The sequence below is a fragment of the Diaporthe batatas genome (assembly GCF_019321695.1).
Source record: "Diaporthe batatas strain CRI 302-4 chromosome Unknown Contig00015, whole genome shotgun sequence".
Lineage (NCBI taxonomy): Eukaryota > Fungi > Ascomycota > Sordariomycetes > Diaporthales > Diaporthaceae > Diaporthe > Diaporthe batatas.
In genome coordinates, this window is record NW_025408562.1 from 681,037 (window position 1) to 703,450 (window position 22,414).

At 58.1% G+C, this 22,414-nt stretch overlaps 6 protein-coding genes across 6 annotated transcripts; 1 reads left to right on the plus strand and 5 right to left on the minus strand.

Moving 5' to 3' along the window:
• Positions 1-560: 560 nt before the first annotated feature.
• On the minus strand, positions 561-4,032 carry KVR01_011400 (uncharacterized protein). Its single transcript, XM_044786278.1, has 3 exons — positions 3,819-4,032; positions 2,576-3,706; positions 561-2,416 (listed from the first exon to the last, which is right to left on the minus strand). Exons 1-3 carry the CDS (start codon positions 3,943-3,945, stop codon positions 1,830-1,832), a joined length of 1,845 nt encoding a protein of 614 aa, XP_044639775.1. The 5' UTR covers positions 3,946-4,032; the 3' UTR covers positions 561-1,829.
• Positions 4,033-4,448: 416 nt separating this feature from the next.
• KVR01_011173 (uncharacterized protein) lies at positions 4,449-8,117 on the minus strand. Its single transcript, XM_044783959.1, has 4 exons — positions 6,604-8,117; positions 6,158-6,382; positions 5,967-6,104; positions 4,449-5,864 (listed from the first exon to the last, which is right to left on the minus strand). Exons 1-4 carry the CDS (start codon positions 6,896-6,898, stop codon positions 4,531-4,533), a joined length of 1,992 nt encoding a protein of 663 aa, XP_044639548.1. The 5' UTR covers positions 6,899-8,117; the 3' UTR covers positions 4,449-4,530.
• Positions 8,118-8,271: 154 nt separating this feature from the next.
• Positions 8,272-10,797, minus strand: KVR01_011320 (uncharacterized protein). The gene is made up of 4 exons (XM_044794519.1): positions 9,677-10,797; positions 9,129-9,612; positions 8,777-9,069; positions 8,272-8,637 (listed from the first exon to the last, which is right to left on the minus strand). The coding sequence occupies exons 1-4, from the start codon at positions 9,768-9,770 to the stop codon at positions 8,438-8,440; spliced, it is 1,071 nt and encodes a 356-aa protein (XP_044639695.1). The 5' UTR covers positions 9,771-10,797; the 3' UTR covers positions 8,272-8,437.
• A 2,702-nt stretch (positions 10,798-13,499) lies between these two features.
• KVR01_011368 (uncharacterized protein) lies at positions 13,500-16,475 on the plus strand (the record flags this gene model as incomplete). Its single annotated transcript, XM_044792715.1, has 5 exons — positions 13,500-13,754; positions 13,924-14,183; positions 14,272-14,378; positions 14,436-15,654; positions 15,719-16,475. The coding sequence occupies 5 exons, from the start codon at positions 13,500-13,502 to the stop codon at positions 16,473-16,475; spliced, it is 2,598 nt and encodes an 865-aa protein (XP_044639743.1).
• Positions 16,476-17,908: 1,433 nt separating this feature from the next.
• KVR01_011223 (zinc metalloprotease) lies at positions 17,909-19,842 on the minus strand. The gene is made up of 3 exons (XM_044788423.1): positions 19,650-19,842; positions 18,655-19,584; positions 17,909-18,603 (listed from the first exon to the last, which is right to left on the minus strand). The coding sequence occupies exons 1-3, from the start codon at positions 19,662-19,664 to the stop codon at positions 18,178-18,180; spliced, it is 1,371 nt and encodes a 456-aa protein (XP_044639598.1). The 5' UTR covers positions 19,665-19,842; the 3' UTR covers positions 17,909-18,177.
• Positions 19,843-20,100: 258 nt separating this feature from the next.
• On the minus strand, positions 20,101-21,924 carry KVR01_011181 (uncharacterized protein; the record flags this gene model as incomplete). The annotated part of the gene is made up of 2 exons (XM_044785141.1): positions 20,101-20,274; positions 20,329-21,924. 2 exons carry the CDS (start codon positions 21,922-21,924, stop codon positions 20,101-20,103), a joined length of 1,770 nt encoding a protein of 589 aa, XP_044639556.1.
• Positions 21,925-22,414: the final 490 nt, after the last annotated feature.

A 22,414-nucleotide genomic window follows, 5' to 3' on the forward strand; every position in this document is an offset into this window, starting at 1 on the left:
CGTCACCCAACGTGTGCTGCTTTGCCCGTCACGGTGACAAGCATCAAGCCAGAGACGCACCCCGCAATTTGGGCTGTGAGACTGCGACAATCCGGCGTGGCTAAAAGGGCCCTCTGCGTCTCGTCTGTGCAACCCCACGCGCGCACGCCCATGCGTTCTGGGCGTTGCCCTCTGCAGCGCCCACACCAGCACTGACACCCTACCGGCACGACAACCCTTATTAACCTGATGCCATGAGGCGCGAAGGAGCAGGATGCCTGATCCGATACCTAGCATACCAACACCACCACCACCACCACCACCCATCTTGCGAGGCCTGGGCCCGTCACCCTCCCCCCCCCCAACACACCTCTTGTAGCTCACAGGGCTGGCTGACCTCCTCCTCCTCCTCCTCCGTGGCTGTCGAGGTAAACTACCGAATCAGGGCAGAGGGGATCATGAGCTCGGAAAACCCTGAGCCTCCGAGAGCCGCGTTTCCACGCTCCTGGACCAACCATGCTGCCATCCAGGCTGAAGGGCATGCTGCCAGGTGCCAGGCTGCACAGTCTCTCAGCCAGCCAGCCACCTCATGCTGTGCGACGGATGATCCGAGCCTCCCCAACGTCGTCTTACTCGCCGTGCGCGCCTAACCATAAAATCCTCTCTCACACTCACACACACACACAAGCCTAGACTTGACCTACGTAGATGGTCTCCTCCACGTCCCTTCCTATCGGGGCAGCCGATGCGTTGCCATATCCGCGATGTGCGGATAGCCTCGGCCGGCGGGATTGTGGATATGTTGGGGGTCAACTTGCTGACCGTGGTAGGCCGCGGCTGGCGGTTGGTCGTATATCCCAGCCTCTGCCAGGTGGCTTTCAGGCTTGGAATGGGGTTGAGCCCATCGCTGTGCCCTGTATGGCTATGGCTCGGGGCATCCTGACCCCATTGTTCCACGTCACAAGGCTTCACATTTTACACCCCACGGCCGGATTGGGAAACAGGATTTCCAAAGTTGTGCGTGGTCTGGGTTGGGAATCTACCTACGTGGCTGAACATATTTGCGTGTCACAAGGCACGATCCTGTCCAGCTCACTCATCATTCAAACAGAGCCGCAACTCTCGCCACCGCCGCTTCCACCTTGGATCGGGGGTGCTGATGTGATTTGACGTACGCGTGACGCGAGGGCACGCCGCTCTAGGGCTGATGGTCTCACACTCTTGCAACAGCCCGTTGCGACCCGCGGTCAGGCAGGCCTGCAACACCACAGCGATCCTATCCCGAAGCACATCCCTATCTGATATCCATGACCTCTCGTTCTCCAAGTTTTACCAGCCCAGGCCGCATGGGGTATGTAGGGCGGGACCACCGTACCAAAGAAGACGCACGCAGGACCCCTGGATTGACGTCCCCCCCCTTCCCCCCAGGCGCGTCCTCCTCCCACCCATCCCGCGCACTCCTGCAATGCATGACATCAAGCGGCGCATTACACGTCTCCTCTCACCTGCAGCATTTGTGATATCCTGCAGGACAATGGCTCTCCTGTGCTGCCCAGCCTCCTCCTTGATGCGCGCGTGCGACTGCCACAGCGCGGCATGCCGAGGGTACCAACACCCACGTCCACACCCCCTGCGTCTGGGAAGACAAAAGAGGCATGCCGGGCCGGATGTGCTTGAGCCCCGGGGGGGTGACGCGGCCCCGATTGGCCGTTCCTCAGCTGCCGCCCTCACCTGCCAGCCTGCCCGCCTGCCCGCCCTCAAGAGCTGACGGCGAGGCGCCGCAGTCGTCCGTCCGTCGGCCGAAGCGCTCAGTAAAGGGAAAAAGAGAAGAAAAGAGGGGGGCACCACGATCAGTCCCCGGTGGCAGCCTCCTCCCTCCTCTTGATACCAACAACGACCAGGTTCCGCGGGCTCTCCTTGTAGTCAAACACGGGCTCGACCCAGCAGTCCTGGACGACATCAGCGTGCTCGCGCAGGAAGAGCCAGCGGTCCGTGACGATGAGCGACTCGACCACGCCCGCGCTGAAGGCCATCAGCGTCCACATGGCGCTCAGCTCCCGCTTGCGCGGCGCGTACGCCGCCGCGTACGCCTCGATCTCCTCGTCCGTCATGCCGCCCATCCGGGCGTCGATCGCCGCGCTGTACTTGTCCGAGCCGGGGGTGGCCGACAGCTTCCTGATCGCCCCGCGCACGTACGCGTGGAACGACCGGAAGCAGCTCTTGCCCAGCGACCCGATGATGACCGGGTTCGTGCTCATGTTGAAGGGGCTCTCCCCCGCCCCCGCCGCGGGGCCGCCGCCGCCGGAGGTCTTGTCGTGGTACACCTTTGTGATGACGCCCTTGTCTAGGAATATCTTCTGTAGGACCGCGCGGTAGAAGTGCCTCGTGAAGAAGGAGTCTGACTCGACTTCTGTCCAGTTCTGTGGCGCTTGACATGCTGTGAAATATGACTTGTTAGCAGATCCACCCAATTCACTGTGAAGTCTCTATTTTTTCGACGAGAAAAAGGAATGCGCAACATGTTTAGGGATGTCGTGCATGCTACTCCCCTCTGCTGAAAGTATCTTCAGTCGAAGCGACATGAAAGAGGACTTACCCATCATCCGAGCCGTGATATTAAAACGAATCCCGGAACCATTATAACTCGACACCCGGTCGCTCATGGGGAACCCCTGAGGGTCATACTTCTCCGACTCGCGCACCACGCGCCCGTTGACAGCCTGCAGGCTGGGCCGCATATAAGGCAGCTTGTACGTTGGGGGGCCCAACTTCTCCGTAAGCAGGTTGTAGCAGCACCCCACGATCGCGACCGCCTTGATGCTGGGGTTCAGGATCATGGAGCGGATCCCAAAGTGCGAGAGGTTCCCGCACGAGTGGATCGAGATGGCCATGAGCGAGAGCCCCCCGCGCCCCCCTTCTTGCCCCTCGGGCGCGCCGCCGCCGTGGATCTTGCCGAGCACGTCGGACAGGTCCCCCGTCTCGAGCCGCCCCGTGACGTACTGGATCATGCCCCTCCCCTCCTCGGGGCGGTAGATGGCCTCGAGCTCCCTCCTCGGCCGGAGCTCCACCGCCGCGACCTGCTCGGGCGTGTGCTGCTGCTGCTGCTTCCCCTGCTCCGCCATGCGCCGCCGGGCCTTGTCGTCCAGGCCGCCGGCGCCCCTCTTCCTGCTGTCCACCAGGCTCTGCCAGATCTTCTTGTTCCGCAGCACCTTCTCCGTCTCCGCGATGCCGGCCAGCACGTCCAGCTCCCGGGCGCCCGCCTGGTTGTGCTCGTGCCTCTCGACGGCCACGATGTCCCTGCTGTACGGCGCCGAGGCCAGCGCCCGCCCCAGGTAGTTCTGGCCGCTGCCAAAGTCGACGAGGTGCGTCACCCGGCCGCCCGTCAGCCGCGCGACGTCCCCGGCCAGGCGGTCCACGTAGTCCGCAAAGTGGACGACCTCGTGCTTCTTCTTGACGTTCATGCCCACGGCCACCTGCCGCGGCAGGACGGGCAGCCTGGGCCTCGCCGGCGCGAAGGAGCGCCGCAGCGACAGCCGCCGTATGTCCTTGACGTACTGGCGCAGGGACCCGGGCGCGTCGGGCCATGAGCGCTCCGCTGCCGGGGCGTCTGGGTCATCTCTCAGGAGGAAGTCCAGCAGGTCCATGGGGTCGCATTGCATTAGGAATTCCTGCCACTCGGGCTCGAGGACATACTCGAACAGGCCCGGCTCATTGGTGAAGAAGTCCACTGGTACATTTTAGTTACCTGTCGCTGAGAACAAATTGATGCATTCTGGAAGTGTGACAGAAACGGGCCCGTGAAAGTAGGGCAATAGGACAAGAATGGCACCTGTACTCACGAATGTGGACGCCTCCGCAGAGAATTTGGAAAAGGTCGTTTGTGGAGGCAAAGTCCAGCAGTGAGCTCACATAATGCTCTGCAGAACTGAACTCGTCAGATATAGGCAGTGGCTTGACTGGTGGCATAATGACGGGGAGATATCTCAAAAACAGTGCTTTCACAAGTATCAAACTTGCTCCGTGTAAGTGGTTTTGAGATTTATTAGACAGGCCCTGCCTGTACGGAGGTACTCCGAAAAATTAAGCCGTTTTGTTAGTGCCACGGAAGAGGCTGGACCCCTGTGACAAGAGGGCGCTAGTCCTAAAGTGGTGATCTACATGTGCGGCAGGGGACCAGGCAGACCAGCAAGACACAGGCAAAGACGATGTTTCTTTCTTTTTGTATGATTACATCTACATGCAGGCCAAACTGTCCAAAAAACAAATCTACTTAGGTATTTAGTTAACTTCATGCCATATAGTATCTCATCTTAGCACCTGCAGTTACCCAAGTTACAAGAAGTCATCAATCATACATGGAAGCTGATATCCTTGTGTAGATTCACATGGGCAGCCATCAATGAAAAAGAGCCAGCTGTTCCCATCTCAAGAAATTGCTTCTTGCAGACTCGAGCAAAAGTACGGTATTACCAGTATCAATTATCATCATTAAAAACTACCGTGAGTCCGGTGCCCTAAAAACACCTTCCCAGGGCCACACGCAGGCGCCCCCTACAGATCATAACCATCCGTCACGTTGGTCCCCTGCGCCAGGCCCAAGCACTCAGCCATGTTGTAAAAGATATCAATCGCGCTGTACACGCCCCCAAACAGCTCCTGGCACGGCCCCATGGCGAAGACGGCCACGTCGGTCAGCGAGTGCACGCCCTGGTTCTCGCTGGTGGGCAGGGTGCCGTTGACGACGAACCCGCCGACGTTGTCGGACGGGTTGGCAAAGTAGTCGTCGCTGTCGAACCCGGAGATGTTGGCCGCGGGGGTCCTGGGCCGCGTCATGTTGACGCGGTACGTCTCCCGGCGGTCGGGGCTCGCGCCCGCGCCCGAGGCGATCACGTAGCGCGGGTCCCAGTTCACGGGGAAGTGCGGCCCCGTGTTGTAGCCCACGCCCTCGGCCTCGACCGTGTACTGCGACAGCCCCGAGTTCTGGTACACGCCCACGGCGTTGCGCTTCTCGCGGTCCGTCGCCTTGGACGCCATGTACTTGGTGTCCGCGCTGCCGAAGACGTCGAACCCGTGGCCGTGGTCCGACGACACCACGACCAGCGTGTCCTCGAGGATGCCCAGCTCCTCGAGGTGCGCCACCGTCGCCCGCACGGTGTCGTCGAGCTCGAGGAGGTCGCCCAGGGCGCGGTCGTAGTCCAGGGAGTGCATCTGCTTGTCGATGGACGCCGCCTCGGACATCAGGAAGAAGCCCTTGTCGCCGCCGCGCTCGTTCAGGATGTCGACGGCCTTGAGGGTCATCTCCTTGAGGCCCGGCAGGTCGAGGGCGGGGGTCCTGCTGCCGGATGGGTCGTTGGTGAACGTCCCCAGGACATCTGTGAAGACGTTGCGGTCGAGCCACACGGGGAGGTTGGAGCGGCAGAAGACGCCCAGGGCCCTGGAGCTGTTCGATAGCTCGAGCAGGGAGGTCTTGTTGAGGGCAATGTCGTAGTCCTGCGCGGCGAACTCGGCGTAGTAATCCTTTCCCTGGTAGGAGCCAGACCCAGGCAGGAACTGCTCCGCGCCACCGCCGAAGTAAACATCAGGAGGACCGGCGGACGGCCAGGAAAAGTTGGTCACCCCGTTCAGAGCCTGGTCGACCAGTGGGCCGTATAGGCCTCGCAAGCGGGTGTGTGCCGTCAATGCGGTAGGGGTGGCATCTGACAAGGTCGCGGTGGTCACGGCACCCCATGCCGAGCCGTGGATGCGGCGCAACAGCTCCACGATGGTCTCAACCTTGGGGTCGTCGAACGCATCGGGCGAGGAGTCGGCGTAGACACCCATGGCGTTCACAGTGCTCTTGTGGCCGGAATACAGAGCCGAGGCGGAGTTGGCGGAGTCCGTGATGTCTTTGATTCGTGTTAACCTCATCCGACAGATCACAAGCTATCCGCCTGGCAGAGGTCCACTCTGGGGCTGAACTCGATCGACATGGATGGAGATATACATACAGGTGTCAATCGAGTGCGTCATCTGGTGTCCGAGAACTGGGAACTTGTCCAGCTGCAGCGTGGTCTGGTACCTGCCGTTGATGGACTTGTGGCCCAGCAGGCGGGCGGCCGTGATCATGTTGGTGGTCATGCCATCACCTTCACGCATGTCAGCAGCTGGCAGACTTATAGATCACATGGACGGCACTCACCGATGAAGAAGATGACATTCTTCGCCCGCTTCTCCTCGGCCAATGGCCTCACGAGCCATTTCGCCTCGGTCTGCTCGCCGTCGTAGTAGTTCAACGTCACAGTGTACTCCCCGGGCTCGTAAAGAGCAATCCTGCGGTACACCTTTGAAGCAACATTCACAACCGACTTGGTCCCGGCGTCCTGGGCGAAGAGGTCCTCGTACCACGAGAAAGTCCAAGTCTCGACTAATTATTCTGTTAGCTAGTATCCCAAGTCTTTCGATCACTGAGAGTCTGCAGCAAGTGCCCATTTAACATCTAGTGTCTAGACATAAAGGGCCCTGATATCCGAGAAGCTCGTCGTATGTGCAAATAGGGTTCATAATTTGACTCAAACATGTCTAAGACACCCCGAGACAGCCGGGCGGAAATGGTGGGGAAAAAAATGAACAGCGGACAACACTGACCCTCTGGCTCCTCAAGATCAAAGAAGTCGGCAATGCTCACGGCGGTGCCGTTGGACCCCTTGGCTATGGACACGGTGAAGTCCCTGTCCGGCTCGCCCCCGTTGGCCTCGGAGCCGTTGACCGGGGCGTGGACCTCAAAGCGGATGTCGAACTCCTGGCCCGGGAGGAAATCCTGCTGGTCCGGGGGCAGGATGCAGCCGAGGGTCGGGCACGTGCCCAGGCGCTGGAAGTACTGCGCGTAGACGGCCGGGACCGAAGCCGCCGCGATGGCGAGCGCCTTGAGGCTCGCTCTCATCCTGAATCTCAGATACTTGGGCCGCGCTGGATGAGGGGGACGCTGCGTCTGGTTCGTCTTGCGGCGGGTTCAGGGCGGGAGAAGGCAGGCTATAGACTATACACAGACAGGCAGGCAGGCCAGCGGTCCCTCCTTCTTTATACACGGCCGTCGAAGAGCACACCCCAGCCAGGCAGGCAGGCCGGCGACCCGAGCCCACCACGGCTGCATCTGCATCTGCATATGCATCTCTCGTCCCATGTCGTGCCTCAAGCGCAGCGGCCGGGATCAGGCCCCCTCGCCTCTCGCCCAGGAGGATAATAATAAGCTCGCTGATACCGGTGATTCGAAGGTGGGCAGCCCATGCCGTCATTGGGCGGGAGGGCAGGATGGTTTGGACGGGGTCAGTCTTGGGAACGCATACCCGGGAGGCATGGGAGCCCTACGCGGGCCACCAGATGCAACCTCAGGAATCATCGACGTCCCCCGGGGCACGTGTCGCCCCCCTCGCCCGCGGGAAAAGAGCTCGACGACATCGATTTATTACTAGCGCGCGGAGCCACACCAGACGTGACACCTCGAACGACCCCAGGGATCCACGGGCGACCCAACTCGAGAATCCTCCTGCCACAACCAACCACCAGGTCGCAAACCTCCTCTGAAGCCCGGCGGGCCGCTGTTGCAAGGCACGAGGGGGAGGGGGAGGGGGAGGCGGTGGGCTGTCTGTCGTCGACACGCCGCAACAGGAAGGAAGAAAGTGTTCGATGGTATCCTGCGTGCGCAACGTGATGTAAGAGCGGGACTTGATTGGCCTCGACCAGAACTCTTGTGCCAGAGCCATCAGCAAAATGTCTCGGGCGCCGCTCGCTGCCAAGCGGCGCTTGAGTTATCGGTGGGAGGGGGCCGCCGAAATTGAGCCTTGGCGGCATTGTTTCGTTCGTTCAGCTCCGCAACCACCGGGGCTGTCCTTGGCATGAGCGGCCAACGGGCTTGATTATATAAGAGAGAGAGGGTTGTGCCATTTATACATCGGACGCCAAAGAACACTTCGCAGCTGGCTGGCTGTCAATGATTAACTTACAGGCCCGCCGGTCAGAGTAGATGAACGGCCCGGGGTTAGAGAATCAAGTACCGATGGACGGCGGGAGCGACTGTGTGGTGTCGTGTCTTCACTCTGGCGCCGAGGCAAACTAGATGTCGAGAGGATTTGTTGAGAGAAGTTGTTGATGCCAGAAGCAATACCGTACGATAAATGGCGAAGGCGTCAGGAGAGGATCACGAGCAAAGACCCACGCCAGGCCATACCCACTGCCCAACCAAATTGACCTACACAGCGAGTCCAAACCAGACCAAGGCCAACTTTGGAATATTCAATATGAGGTTTAGTAGAGGTTGTATGCACGTATTTTTTATTCATGCCCTGAAAATGACACGCTCTGCCGCCATAATTCATAAGTCATAGTCTCTGGTCTCAACCCCAATCTGATGATATACATTAATTGGCTGAAGCATACATTAAAGTTGCCCCGCCGCTTCGGGAATATATACTTGGTGCGAAAATTAAACCACCTCGCCGTCGGCGGCCAGCTGTTGGCTGTATGCGATATCCTGTATCGTGTAGTTGTTGAGTCTCTGCTCCAGCTCCTCATCAGACACGTCGTCACGTGTCCACAATGGGCTTGTGGCGATGTCGTCCCTCGTCGTGAGCGAGACGCTTGCGCTGTTGGAACCGGAATCGCAACCCAGGTACTGGAAGTAGTCTATTTGGTTTTGCCAGTTAGTGATTGCCATATAAAGAGGTTTTGGTAGAACAAAGTGCTGTATATATTCCCGTCCCAGGGTATATGCCTTGACGAGTCGAGACAGTTATGCATGGGCACCTGGGCAGTGTGGACTTACGGAGATGAGCGTCGGCGTCCAGCCCAAAAGTCCCCGCGTTGCAGCCGATGTTGGCATAGCCCGTGCAAGTCTCGATCTCATCAATAGAGTAATCGGTGTTGGTTGCCGGCCCAGCCTCGAGCCAATACTCGGGACTGGTGTGGAAGTAACCAAACAGGATTGGCGGCAGGCGAGGGACGGGGTCGTCGAAATGCGTCGCCCGGTACTCAGCGCCAGCCTGGTTGGTAACGTACTTGACAAAGGCGAGGTTGCCGACCCGGGGTGAGCCATAAGTATACAGGTCGCAGGCGTGGCTACGATACATTTTTTAGAAGACTGTCAGTCGCCGGACGGACCTGGAGACTTCACTCACCCCTTGTTCCTGAACTCGATGGCCGCTAAGGTGCCTACCGCACCCCCGAGGGAGTGGCCCGTGACGACAAGCTTGTAGTCTGGGTACTCAGTGAGGGCGGCGTCGACGAAGCTCATGGTGAAGTCGCGGATGGACTCCCACGCGATCTTGAAGCCACTGTGGACGGCACACCCGCTTGTGTAGTCGCATGGAACCTGGAGGAAGGTGAGGTCTGCAATCCAGTTGCGTATCCCAGACGAGCCGCGGAAAGCAACAACAACCTCTTTCCTGACGCTGTCGAGTGCAACGTAGCCTTCCATCGCGAAGACAGTAGTGTTGGGCAGGGAGCCGACAACCGTAGCCCCATTCGCCATTACTTGGGGGCAACCATCCTGGCAGACAACCAAGGAACCAGCAGCGTTGTCGCTGTTGCAGTAGGTGGACGCGGAGTACTCGTTGTAATATTTCAAGTTGTTGTAAACCTCCGTCGTCAAAGTCGAGGCATCTATAATTCGAATAAGTTAGGTGGGACACTGGATGGAACTGTTCTCCAGACGGCCCCGGCTTACCTTGACGAGTCACGAGGCTCTTGGGAGGAGCAAGAGGGGTTGCCACAACCGAGGCGACTGCCCACGAGAGAGAGGACGCTACGGAGAGCCTCATTTTGCCTTGCAAGCTTGCACGATACTGGAGAGGTTGGGCGGGGGGTCTGGCGGGCGATGAGTTCAAGGAGCCGGGACTTGTACTCTCAAGACACCATCACACCGAGGGAAAACCTCGAGGGCCCGAAGGACAGAAGCGAGGCCAGGGCTCCATCTTATGTAGGCGTCCACCCCATCGTGGGATCTACTTGGTATGGGTCAGAGATGATCCTGTTGGGGGCGCGGCGGAACAAGAAGCGGTGCCTGGGCGATCCGACCCCGGCACAAATGTGGCGCCCGTAGGTGTCCACACACTCCCTTCTCAACATGCCAAAGTCAGTCCTCACTGGAGGTTCGGAAGAATACAAACACACAGTACATACATACATGACAGAGGGAGGTGCGGAAAGGGCGAGGAGGGGCCAGCCAGGCAGGGGTGTGGGCATGAGGGATGGGTAGCACCGCCGATGGACATGACGATGCGTGTGTGTGTGTGGCATTGACTCGACCACAGGGCCGTTCGAGCTGCGATCTGGTTTCCCCAGAATTCGGACCCAACCGCGGGCAGGGCCATCCATTGGGCTGCCGACGGTGCGCGTGACGGACAAAGCTGCAAGTCACGGATCGATAGGCGGCGCCGAGGACTGGCCGATCTGTGTGGACTTGCAGAGCGGCATCTGCCACAGCAATACAACCGTAACTCCACGCTGGCATCCACAACCACGACCACAACCACGACCTATCCAGCCAGCCACCGCCGCCGCCGGCGTCAGCACCGGCAGGCATAGTGTACGGATTGGGCGCATATGACATACTCACAGGGGCAAGTTGCCTCATAGGTACAAGTACAGTCAGCGGCTGACAGGATTGGCATTTGTATTGGTATTGGCGGGTAAATTACGTGAACATGGTGATGGTGGATCCATGTGTTCCCCCGTGGTCGCGACACAGCAGCAGCAGCAGCAACAAGACCAACTTGTACTGTGTAGTCTACTATACACAGCAATTGTGTGTTGGTGCTGTTGGTGCTGTTGGTGCATGGCTGCCCGTCTGGTCGGATCGGTTCGTCTGAAGAAGGAGGAAGTTTTGCGGGCCAGAACCCTGCTGACCATGTGCAAAGTAATGGCGCAAGCGCGACCAACAGGACCAACACGGTGGGCTCTGTGGGGGCGGTTAGCGGCCTCTGCGACCCTGTCTGGGTTCAAGGTTTGCCGGTGCTCAGGCACTCTCATGGTACAAGGTTCATGGTCGGGTGGAGCGGTGCCTATTGGCCCACCGGCAGTTGACCCCAAAAGTACGGGGGATGCATGCTCTCTGGCGAAATAGGCCACTTCTGGCTCTCTGTCGCCGCGTAGGCCGCCCCGCAGCGATAACGTCGGTCGGTCTATTGAGGTGCGGACTCGTTCCTGCCTGGCCTGTCCCGTCCCGATTACAACTTTGCTCCGTTGGAGTCTGCCCGCGACTTCCTCAACAATTTTCCAGGGACCTCTTTTTTTGCTCAAGGCGGGGCCGAGGAGAACAAGATCGCTTAAGCTTTTCTCACCCAAGCGCCACATCCACAGCTTAATGGTAGGCAAGCAAGGTAAGGTGCGACTGCCTGGACTGCCTGCAACACATCTGTCGAACAAAGCACCGACCCCAAAAAGCACACACTTGTCAGGACCTAAGCTTCTTTCTGTGTCGCGCTTCGCAGTCACAACTGATGGATCTGGCTGCCGAACGCGGCGGATCGACGTTGCATCTACTACACCACTCATCTTGAGCTAGATACCATTCCCTTTCGAGGTCCCTGTGCGAGCAAAACGAGCGAACACGCGCGACGATCATGACGGCAGCGCGTCTTTCCTTTCAGCTTGCTCCGGCTGCCCCGTGGCCCAGCAGCCCAGGTCAACTCTGCATGGACAAGCTTGACAAGCCAGGGTCGAAATTGGGATGAACACGCGCGAGCCAACTCTAAGAGCCGACTAGAGGAAGCCACGTCCAGGAACAGACATATTTGTCAGATTATCAGAATGTCAGCCTCGAAAATGTGCCAGCTATTTCCCGGATTCCCTGATTTCCTCAGCCACGCACGACGGCCATTGTTATGCGCTGTGCATCTCTGCACCTGCGCATCTGACACATGCAGAGCAGGCAGGTTGAGCCTATCCCTCCTGCCCTCCTGCCCTCCTGCCCTCCCGAGGGGCTTATTGGATTGGGCATTGACAGCTGTCGGCCGAGCGGGCCACCCACTCGCAAGCCTGGTCAGCCAGGGGTATCCTGCAAGATGCCGTCAACCGTCCATCATGGCCGATCACCATCAGCCATCAGCCCCCTCCCGCCTGCCCGCCTGCCTGCTCGACGCCTGCTGCTCCAGTCCCGTCGCTGTACAACTGCGGCTGCATGCACGTTCGTGCCTATCAAGGCTCCCGTCTGACGCCGCCAACGTCCCCAAGCCTCGGCGCCTCCCCGCTTTGGGAAGGACAGCAGCCGTAGTCGACAACCTTCAACTATCCTCACGGCCAGTCAACAAGCTTTATCTACCACAAATCCCGCGGCCGCCGACTCATCACCTCTTGCCCTTGGAGGCGCACGCCGCGACAGCTCTGTCGCCGCTGGCCTCCTCCGCCTCCAGAGTGTTGCTCGCCTGCATTATCATCAACACCTTGAAGTTCAATTAGCCTCCTCTGAACCCTGTCGTTATGGCACGCGACGATATCACAGCGCTAAGGGCCCTGGTTTCCTGGCTCCCTCCCCCCCCGGCTGCCACGCTCTTCTCTGGTGGTTCCGAGATCTAGCACCGCGTAGTGCGGAGGAATGCCCTGCTTTGAACCGGCACTACCACCTTGTTCCTGGGTCATCCACGAAGGTGAGTCAGGTCCACCCTCTTTCGGGCCATGGACGCGACTGGCGGGCAGCTGCTCGACTCGGTCCAGGGAGCTCTCACAGCTAGGTGCAAATTGCTTTGTTTCCCCCGGGCAGAGAAAGAGGTGTATGCCCTTACCACGAGAGCTAGGCTATTATGTCATTATCAACACACCTTAGCTTAAGCTCCCATTCCGAGAAGCCGGGTGCGGTGGGAGGATCGCTCACCGCTAGGGGACGTCACCGTTGCATTGTACCACTGTGCTGCGGCCACCCGCAGGCCATATTCCACTCGAAAATGGTGCCTTCACCTGACATTTCACTGGTCCATGATTCATGCAGTCGCTGTCGCAACCTGGAGATATCCAGTTCGACAAGGGGCGCCCGCACACGGGCCCAGGCGGGCAGGGTGCCATGCACATGTGGAATACACAAGTGATGGGCGAAGCCGCCTGCCCCTCTCGGTGCCCGGCATGAACAGGCGATAGGAGGTGTAGGCTATAGCACACCTGACCTACCACCTGCGTGTTGTTTTCCCTTTCCGTCGAGCACTCCGTCCACCTGGGCCTTTTATTCATCTCGTCTAGGCTCGTTCAAAATTCCGATGGGCCCCAAGCGCTTGGCCGCCTAGTATATTGGACCACATCAAGCTTAGGTCCACCTTATTACTCCTATGCAGAACCATATGCTCAAGACCCATAGCATCCCTGAGCTGGTCCTCGGATCCCGAAGTCACAGTCTACAATCTCCAGTCCATAGCAAGTACATATAGATGGCTTCTCGGCCGAATACAAGTGTCTCCAACCGAGTGAAGCCTACCCTGTGTCTGCCCACGCTGTGTTGTTCCTTCACGCTCGAACAACTGTAGGTCGAGACGAGCAGTCATCTCTTCTTTGCTGTAAGCAAGATGGCACCCATGGTCTCCTTGTCCTCAGGGCTCGTGGTCACGAGCCTCCTCACCGGGCTTTCACAAGGCGCGAGCATCGGCAGGCGTGCCGACGTCCCAGCTCCCTATGTCGCGGCTCCATACTACCCGGCCCCTTACACGGGTTGGATCCCGAGCTGGAGCGACAGTGTCAAGAAGGCCAAAGCCCTGGTGGATACAATGACCTTGGCTGAGAAGGCCAACATTACAGCCGGCACTGGCATTTTTATGGGTAAGGTTTCTCGTGGCAGGCCATTCTCTCTTTAATATAGACTGCTGACTTTATTTACACAGAGTAAGTAGGATAGCTATTCGAGCCTGTGGAAGTATGAGCTGACCGTATAGTGTCTGTGTTGGAATGACGGGAAGTGCTCCGCGTGTGGGATTTCCGCAACTATGTCTTCAGGACTCGGCTCTGGGCGTCCGCAGCACTGATCATGCTACCGCTTTCCCCGCCGGTATCACCACCGGTGGCACTTGGGACAAGGACTTGATCTACCAGCGCGGCGTGGCGCTTGGCCAAGAGTTCCGTGGCAAAGGCGCAAACATCTATCTCGGCCCTACCGTCGGTCCCCTCGGCCGCAAGCCTCGTGATGGGCGTAGTTGGGAGGGCTTCGGAGCCGACCCTGTGATAGAAGCCATAGGCGCCAAGTATACGATTAAGGGGTAAGTTCTCACTGATTCAAGCCGGATTTCAGGCCTTGAATAGTATGGAAAAGAGTGTGGCTTTAGATACTAACTGTCATTTTTACAGTGTCCAAGAGCAGGGTGTCATGGCCACTATCAAGCATCTTGTTGGAAACGAGCAAGAGATGTGGCGCATGTACAACCCCTTCCAGCCTGCTTACAGTGCCAACATTGGTCAGTGTTTCTGAATCTTGGATGGGTAGTCTCTGTGGCCTTACTTACCTGTCATAGATGACCGGACTATGCATGAGCTCTACCTTTGGCCCTTCGCTGAAGCCATCAGAGCGGGCGCGGCGTCAGTGATGGGCGCTTACAACGCCGTGAACGGCTCCTCGTCTACCCAGAACAGCTACCTGAACAACAACCTGCTGAAGGACGAGCTCGGATTCCAAGGATTCCTCATGTCGGACTGGCTGGCGCAGATCTCCGGTGTCCCTGCAGCCCTCGCCGGCCTGGACATGGCGATGCCAGGTGACACGATGGTCCCTCTGCTCGGCACCTCCTACTGGATGTACGAGATGAGCCGGGCTGTCCTGAATGGCTCCATGCCCGTCGACAGGCTGGACGACGCGGCGGTGAGGATTGTTGCCGCCTGGTACCACCTGGGACAGGACGCCAACTACCCAGAGCCAAACTTTTCGTCGTACACGAGCGACGCAGAGGGGGCGCTTCACCCTGGTGCGCTGTTCAGCCCATCCGGCGTCGTCAACCAGTTCGTCGACGTGCGAGGCAACCACGCCGCCATTGCCCGGCAGGTCGCACAAGACGCGATTGCCCTGCTGAAGAACGACGGCGACCTGCTCCCTCTCTCCAAGAGCGCCAAGCTGTCGCTGTTCGGTACAGACCAGGCAGTCAACCCGGATGGAGCAAACGCCTGTTCCGACCGCAGCTGCAACAAGGGAACACTGGGGATGGGCTGGGGCAGCGGCACTGCTAACTACGAGACGTTCGACGACCCGCTTGGTGCCATCAAGGCCAACGCGGCGAATGTCACATCGTACAACACCGACTCCTTCCCCGGCAACGTCCCGGCGCCGGGCCCTGACGACGTCGCTATCGTTTTTATCACCTCTGACGCCGGCGAGAACTCCATCACCGTCGAGGGCAACGCTGGTGACCGGAGCCAGGATGGTCTCAAGGCATGGCACAACGGTGACAAGCTGGTGCAGGATGCCGCGGCCAAGTTCAGCAATGTTGTGGTTGTCGTCCACACTGTTGGTCCCATCGTCATGGAGCCGTGGATCGAGTTGCCCTCTGTCAAGGCGGTCCTCGTCGCGCACTTGCCCGGCCAGGAAGCCGGCCAGTCCTTGACCAATGTCCTGTTCGGAGATGTCTCCCCCAGCGGCCATCTGCCATACACCATCCCCGTCGCCGAGGACGACTACCCGGCGAGCGTGAGCCTGACTGGGTTCGCACCGGGCCAGATCCAGGATACCTACAGCGAGGGACTGTAAGTTGCAAAGCCCCTCCCCCAATTGCATGCAAGAGAACTCATCACTGACCAAAACCCCCAGCTTCATCGACTACAAGTACCTAAACTCGGTCGGCAAGAAGCCCCGCTTCGCCTTCGGCCACGGCCTCTCCTACACAAACTTCACCTACACGGACGCCACCATCACCAAGGTGACCCAGCTGACAACCACGCCGCCGGCGCGGCCCGCCAAGTCCGGCGTCCCAGCCTTCAACAAGACGGTGCCCCTCGCGGCCGAGGCCTACGAGCCCGCGGGCTTCTCCAAGGTCTGGCGCTACCTGTACCCGTGGCTGTCGCAGTCGGACGCCGACGCCGCGGCCGCCACGGGCGCGGCCGTCGCCAGCGGCTCCCAGGCCGGCTACCCCTACCCGGCGGGCTACTCGGGCACGCAGAAGCCCGGCCCGGCGGCGGGCGGCGGGCTCGGCGGCAACGACGCCCTCTGGGACACGGCGTACACGGTCCGCGTGACGGTGACCAACACGGGGTCGCGCGGCTTCTCGGGCCGCGCCGTGGCGCAGGCGTACGTGCAGTTCCCCTCCGGCACCGGCTACGACGGCCCCGTGGTCCAGCTCCGCGACTTTGCCAAGACCAAGGCCCTCGCGCCGGGGGCGAGCGAGGTCGTCGAGCTCACGCTCACGCGCAAGGACGTCAGCGTCTGGGATGTCGTGCGCCAGAACTGGGTCGTCCCTGCTGTCGACGGGGCGTACAAGATCTGGGTCGGCGAGTCGAGCGACGCGCTGTTCCTGGCTTGTGACGCGAGCACGCTGAGTTGTGCGGATGGGCTGACTGCGCCGGTCTGATTTGCTGGCGTCTTGACGACAGTGTAATTTCCCCATGTTCTATTGGATGTATATATGTATCTTGGGCAATGTTGCCACTTCTAATGAATACTGTATACGATTGTAATGCCGGGGACTTGTGAAAGACTGCAGACACATATTGTAGAAATGTCAGTATAGGCCGCTGTCAGACAGAAATCATCTCTGCGTTTCTTTGTCACCGATCCTCTTATAGTACCTAAACATTCAACAACGTCCAATGATGGGCGATTGGCGTGTTATTGTAACAAGTATGTACACGGAGCAGGCGTTATTGCTCCTACAGAACTCGTCTATGTTGTTTTGAGTCAAGCGAGCTTATGCCATGCTCAATCGTGCCGAGCGCTCTCAAGAAGCCAAGAGCCGCAGACGCAGTACCGCACCCGCAGAGGCGTCCGGAGAACATCGACAGACGAGCTCTCTCTCGGGCACACTCTTCCTCTTCCCACCCATCCTCTGCCCGTGTTCTCTCTCTCAAGATCTAGCCTTTCTTTTCTCTGCCTAGGGCAGGCGCCACAGAAGAACCGCAGCATGAGCCCAAGGCACCCGGACCAGACACAGCGGGCGCCCTGCCCTGCCCTGCCCACTCCTGGGGGGCACCCATCTTCACCCGCCATGGACCAACTCAGGCACTCAGCTGGGTCCGGCCCTTGGTCTTGCGCCTCTGCAGCATCTTGCGCCCCGTCTTGGTGCGTATGCGGCTCAGGAACCCGTGCCTGCGCATGCGGATCAGCCGCGACGGCCGGTTCATGTTCATGTACCGGCGGGGCCCGCACCGGACCTGCGAGCACGCGCCCGCGAGGGCAGGGTGCGCCGTGATCGCCGTCCGGGGCACGACATCCGCCACCGTCCCGTCTGCTGCCGTTGTTGTTGTGGTGGTGGGTGTGAAGAAGGTGGGGATGGCGCCCGGCCTCCTCGCGAAGATGCTGGGCTGGGGGGCGGCTGAGATGCCTGGGCGCAGGGCCGGGAGGGAGGAGAAGGACCTGTGTCGTGGTCTGTTGTCAGTTCGGGTGGGGGGATTCCTTCGCTGGGGTGCGTGTGGACAATCAATCGGTCACTGGGGGAGTTGGGCCGGACCTCGTCAGGGCTGGTTGTCTTGCGACATCTCGGACGGCTGCGCGGAGCGCGGACTGGGCGAAGAGCCGCGACATTGTTCACAGAGCTCCAATGGGTGGGTATCTCAGGGGACTGCTGGTCGGGGCAGTGGTTGTTGTCACGCGACGTGGCCCAAGACTCGTCCGCGGGGCCTTTTGGGAAGTTGTCTGTTGTCTGCCGCCGGATGGTTTATTACTGGTTTACTGCACCGGTGGTGCTCCGAGCCAAAATTGCTGTCAATCGAAATCTACCCTAACCCCGACGGGACAGAAGCTCCTTTAGCAGGCCCCGAATGAGTGCAGGCCTGCCTACCTAGGTAGCTTACTGGTGTCTGCCGTAGCAAGATGTCATGCTTGTCAAGTACATTTATACAGCAATAATTCAAAGTCAATCTAGATGGGTATACTATGAATTCTCAGTTACCTGCATCTTCTGTCAGGGTAAGTGATGGAAGTAGCTATAACGAAAAGCCTTGTGACTCGGGCCAGACGGATCCGGCACAATAACTGTCAACTTTCAGACAGTGTAGTATCTATTGAATACCTCTCATACTCTTGTATTCAATGCTGCCTAACCTACATCGTCACTCCTACAGCTCATCTCTTCCCGTAGCCTTGGCAACACCGTCCTTCTCATCAGCATCCCCAACCTTGGTGGTTGGTTGCCAGTTGAGAGCCTTCAGCCTCTCAGACAGAATGGGGTGTGAGAAGTGGTAGCTAGCGAACATCGGGTCGGCATCCATAGTGCTGAGGTTCTGGATCTGGAGCTTGATGAGGGACTTGGCAAGGTCCGCAGAGTACCCAAGATCGCACGCGAAAGCATCGGCCTGGAACTCGTAGCGGCGGCTCAGGATGTTCATGCCCAGCTTGATGAAAACGTCCATTGGGGCTAGGACATCGGAGAAGAGGATGAACCCAACAATAATGGGCTTTACGGCGTGGAATCCAAAGTCGGCGTACAGAGACTGGTTGTTGATGAACACGGAGAACAGTGAGAAGATGTAGAAGAAGTGGAACTATGTCTGTCAGCTCGAATTCCACGTCAACGGATACCTCCTAGGTCTTACCTGAGAGATTCCGAACAACCTAGTGGTGTGACCCAGACTCCAGTGGCCCAATTCGTGCGCAAGGACAGCCACAACCTCTTGGGTTTCGCTCTTCTCGATCAGGGTATCATAGATGACAATGTGCTTCTTCCAAGGCATTCCAAAGAAATAGGCGTTGCTGTGGGCGCTGCGCTTGCTCCCATCGATCACGTAGAGCTCGTCGAGAGGGAACTTGAGCTTGGCAGCAAGGGCCTCGACTCCGGTCTTCAGTTTACCAGGTTCCAGAGGGGTGAGCTTGTTGAAGAGGGGCATAATGACAATGGGCCAGATGGTGATCATGACAACCTGCAATCCGGCACCGAACATCCACAGGTAGTAGAAGAACTGGTCGCCCGTCTTCTGGATGATAGCGAGGAAAGCAGCCAGGATGGGAGGCGTCAGGACGAAAGTCAGACCCAGCGACTTGATCAGGTCGGTGACAAAGAGCTGAGGAGTCTGCTTGTTGAACCCGAACTTCTCTTCCAAGACGAACGTGTTGTAGACCGAGGCTGGCAGGGACAAGAGCTGGTGGATGATGGTAAAGGCCAAGACGAACGCGATCGAGTGGGTTATTTCACCAGAGAACCGGGCGGGGGCAAAGCGAAGGAGGAGGTCACCAGTCCATGACCAGATCTTGGGGAGGACGTCGAAGTGGATGAAGGCGATGTTCGTGACCTGGCCCCAGATGCCGTTGACGAATTGAAACTTGGCTTTCGCGCGCCCGTATGCCTGGCTCTTGTCATATGTCTCCTGCGATATCTCCTGTTCCAGAACCTTTGGCGGCTTGGTCTTCTTCAAGACCTGGTATTGACGAAGCGAGAGGAAACCCTCAAAGAGGTATTGCGCAACCGAAAAGCCGATGATGAGCTTCTTCCAGGGGAAGAGAGGCCTGTCCAGAAACCTGGCCAGGCGCTGCGGTGGAAGCAACGTTAGCATCTCGTATAAGTACAGTTGCAGGGGCCGCAGGCGTGTCCTACTTGTAGGAAATCCATCGCAAAGCACTCTGCGCAGTTGTCGCAAAGGGTCGAAGAATTGGAAAGGAGTTGGAATCACGACCACATCCCAGGAACCGGAAGGCGGCTGCTTAGAGTCTGTGTATGAAAGGGAAGAGAAAGAAAAGGGTTGCGACAGAACAGAGAAGTACGGCTTGTTTGCCTAGGCCGGTTGCGAGGACAAGCTGTTCCTCGGGTGTTACGCTGACTGAGTGCTCTGGCAAGGCTTGGTTGGGTCTTGGCAAGGGCCCAGAGTGCCCCGTGCGGCTCGGGCTGTTTCATTTGGCCGAACGGGTATTGCAACATGTACCTTGGTACCTTCGACCGCAACATCGAAGCGCACACAGAGGTACTCCCGCAGTGGGCCTTGAATCCAGCAAGTCCAGATGTCAAGAGCTACTATGTAGTAACAGCTGGTAGATCACGATTCCTAATCTTAGTAGAAAATAGTTATGCCCTGAAAGCCACCATCGCCTTCACCATCGCCTTCGTCGTCACCTTCTGACGAACTCTCCACTGCGGCCAATTCATCATCGAGCTCCTCGATGTCCTCCTCGCTGTCCTCCTCGCTGTCCTCCTCGCTGTCCTCCTCGCTATCCTCCTCGCTATTCTGAACCAGACGAAATTCGTCAAGCGCACCAGGTATATGACCCCATCTGCGTACTTCCTCTGGATCCACATTATAATTAAGCTCATCCCACAGATCAGCATTCGAATCATCTGTATCGTAGCTAATCCAGTCTGGCTCGCTGTCCTCGCTGTCCTCGCTGCCCTCGCTGCCCTCGCCGTCCTCGCTGTCCTCGCTGTCCTCGTTGCCTCTGCACGGTATCAGCCCAGCCTCACGCCACTCGCCGCGCAGCTCCTCGTCAACACGATGCTGTTCTTCCCACTCTTCAGCTTGAGTCTTTTTGACAGTGTGTCTGACGTATTGATTGAAGTGCTTTTCCACAATCTCGTCCTCGAGCGGGAGCTCATCCGGGTAATTCTCGCCCCCCTTTTGACAGTAACAATTGATAGATGCCCTCATGTCGTTTTGCCAGATTCCAGGCACGCTCAACTCCCAGCCTTCACGCAGACTCTGGTCGGGCATGTCTTCCGCTTGGCCCACCAAACTACCACAGATACACGCGTCCTCCAGATATAACTGGTTGCGTATTTCTGGTAGTAGCTTCTTCCACGACGTTGCACCTAGATGAACGTCCTGTAGACAAAGAAATCGAAGCGTGTCTTTGTGTAGGATCAGGAGTTTCATCAGACTGTGCCTGTCAGCCTCGATGCTTGACAGCTCGAGTCGTTGCAGGTGTGGCCAGTGATGACCTGGGCTCATGATATCCTTCAGCATGGCTGGCTTCTCGTCCGGCAGGTCCTGGTCGCATAGGAATCCGACGCGCAGCACCTCAAGCCTCTTCATGCGTAACAGGATATCCCTCAACCTGCCCTCTTCCATGAATTCCCGGCACTCCGCACCGTTTTCGTCCCAGTCATGCAGATTGTCGTCTAGGGCCAGCGCAATTTCGAACTCAACGTGCACCGCGTCGAACGCTGGCCGGAACAGGCGTTCAAGCTCTGCCTGGGGCTTGTCGAAGAATACCCATTCGAGAGTGCCCGCACGCAGGCTGTCGAGCTTGATATTGTTATGTGCCAATGCTTCAAGCAAGACCTCGAGCTGAGCGACACCCTCTGGTCTTGGCCATCCGATGGGTAGTTCAACGGGACCCCTGAACGGCGATCGCGTTTGACGGGCGGGCCTGCTGAGGAACTGGTTACCAGATGACATGGTAGCATGCCTTAGGCCCGTGAATTTGGCGAGGGCATCTTTGAGGCACGCGAGATCGGCTTTGTCGAATCTGATCTGATCTTGCACGTCGACGAGGTGTTTATATTTCTCATACTCGGACAACAATGTTGACTCATCAGCAGGCTTAACCTCCTCAATGGCGGGCGTGCGCCAATTACTAAGCTTCTTCATCCAGATTTCCTCCTTGTGGTATCGTTTGAACTCCCTAAACGTCCCCACTGGAGTTTTGTACAAGGTCGTGAAGTAAGTCAGCGACCTGACGCTTGGTGCAAGGACGCCACTGCGCGAAATTTCCCTGAGACGCGTAAAGTCGTCTTGGTGCATGTGAAATGAGATTTCCGGAATGATGTACTGCCCTGCGAGATCCGCAAAGTACCTGCTGACGAGTCGGAGTTGTGTAGCATCGTGTATGCTGAGATGGCTGGCAATCATGTGCCACAGCTCTGGGGAAAGGGAGGCCATCCCGCGGGTGTTAATGAAATCAGGCTTGCTGACTTGCGGTCTCAACGAGTCGGTAGATTAGGATTTTTCCTGGTTGTTGCAGAACAGTTCAAAAAGGAAACGAGACGAGAGTGTAACGACACACACGACATTTGGAAAAGAACACAGGCAATGAGGTAAGTGGTTGAATTGACTGCCAGACGCGCCGAATTGAGGGGCACATATCAGTGCAGCTAAAAGTGCAGGCAGGGTAGGCGACGCGACGCGGAGGTATGCTTGGCGAGACCGGCCAACTTCACGTCGAATGCCGAGGCCCAGGGTGCCTCCTTCCCAGCAACCAGCCCTTTCAAACCCAGCAGATTAGACTCCATCACTGGAGACACCGTGATGGAACACACCTTGTTTCTCAGCTCTAGAGCCATGATACTCCCAGTCAGATTTTCAGATCAAAACTTGCTAAGCTGCATTTCTGTAACCTTGTACGTGGGCACTGAGTGCAATGATCAAAAGA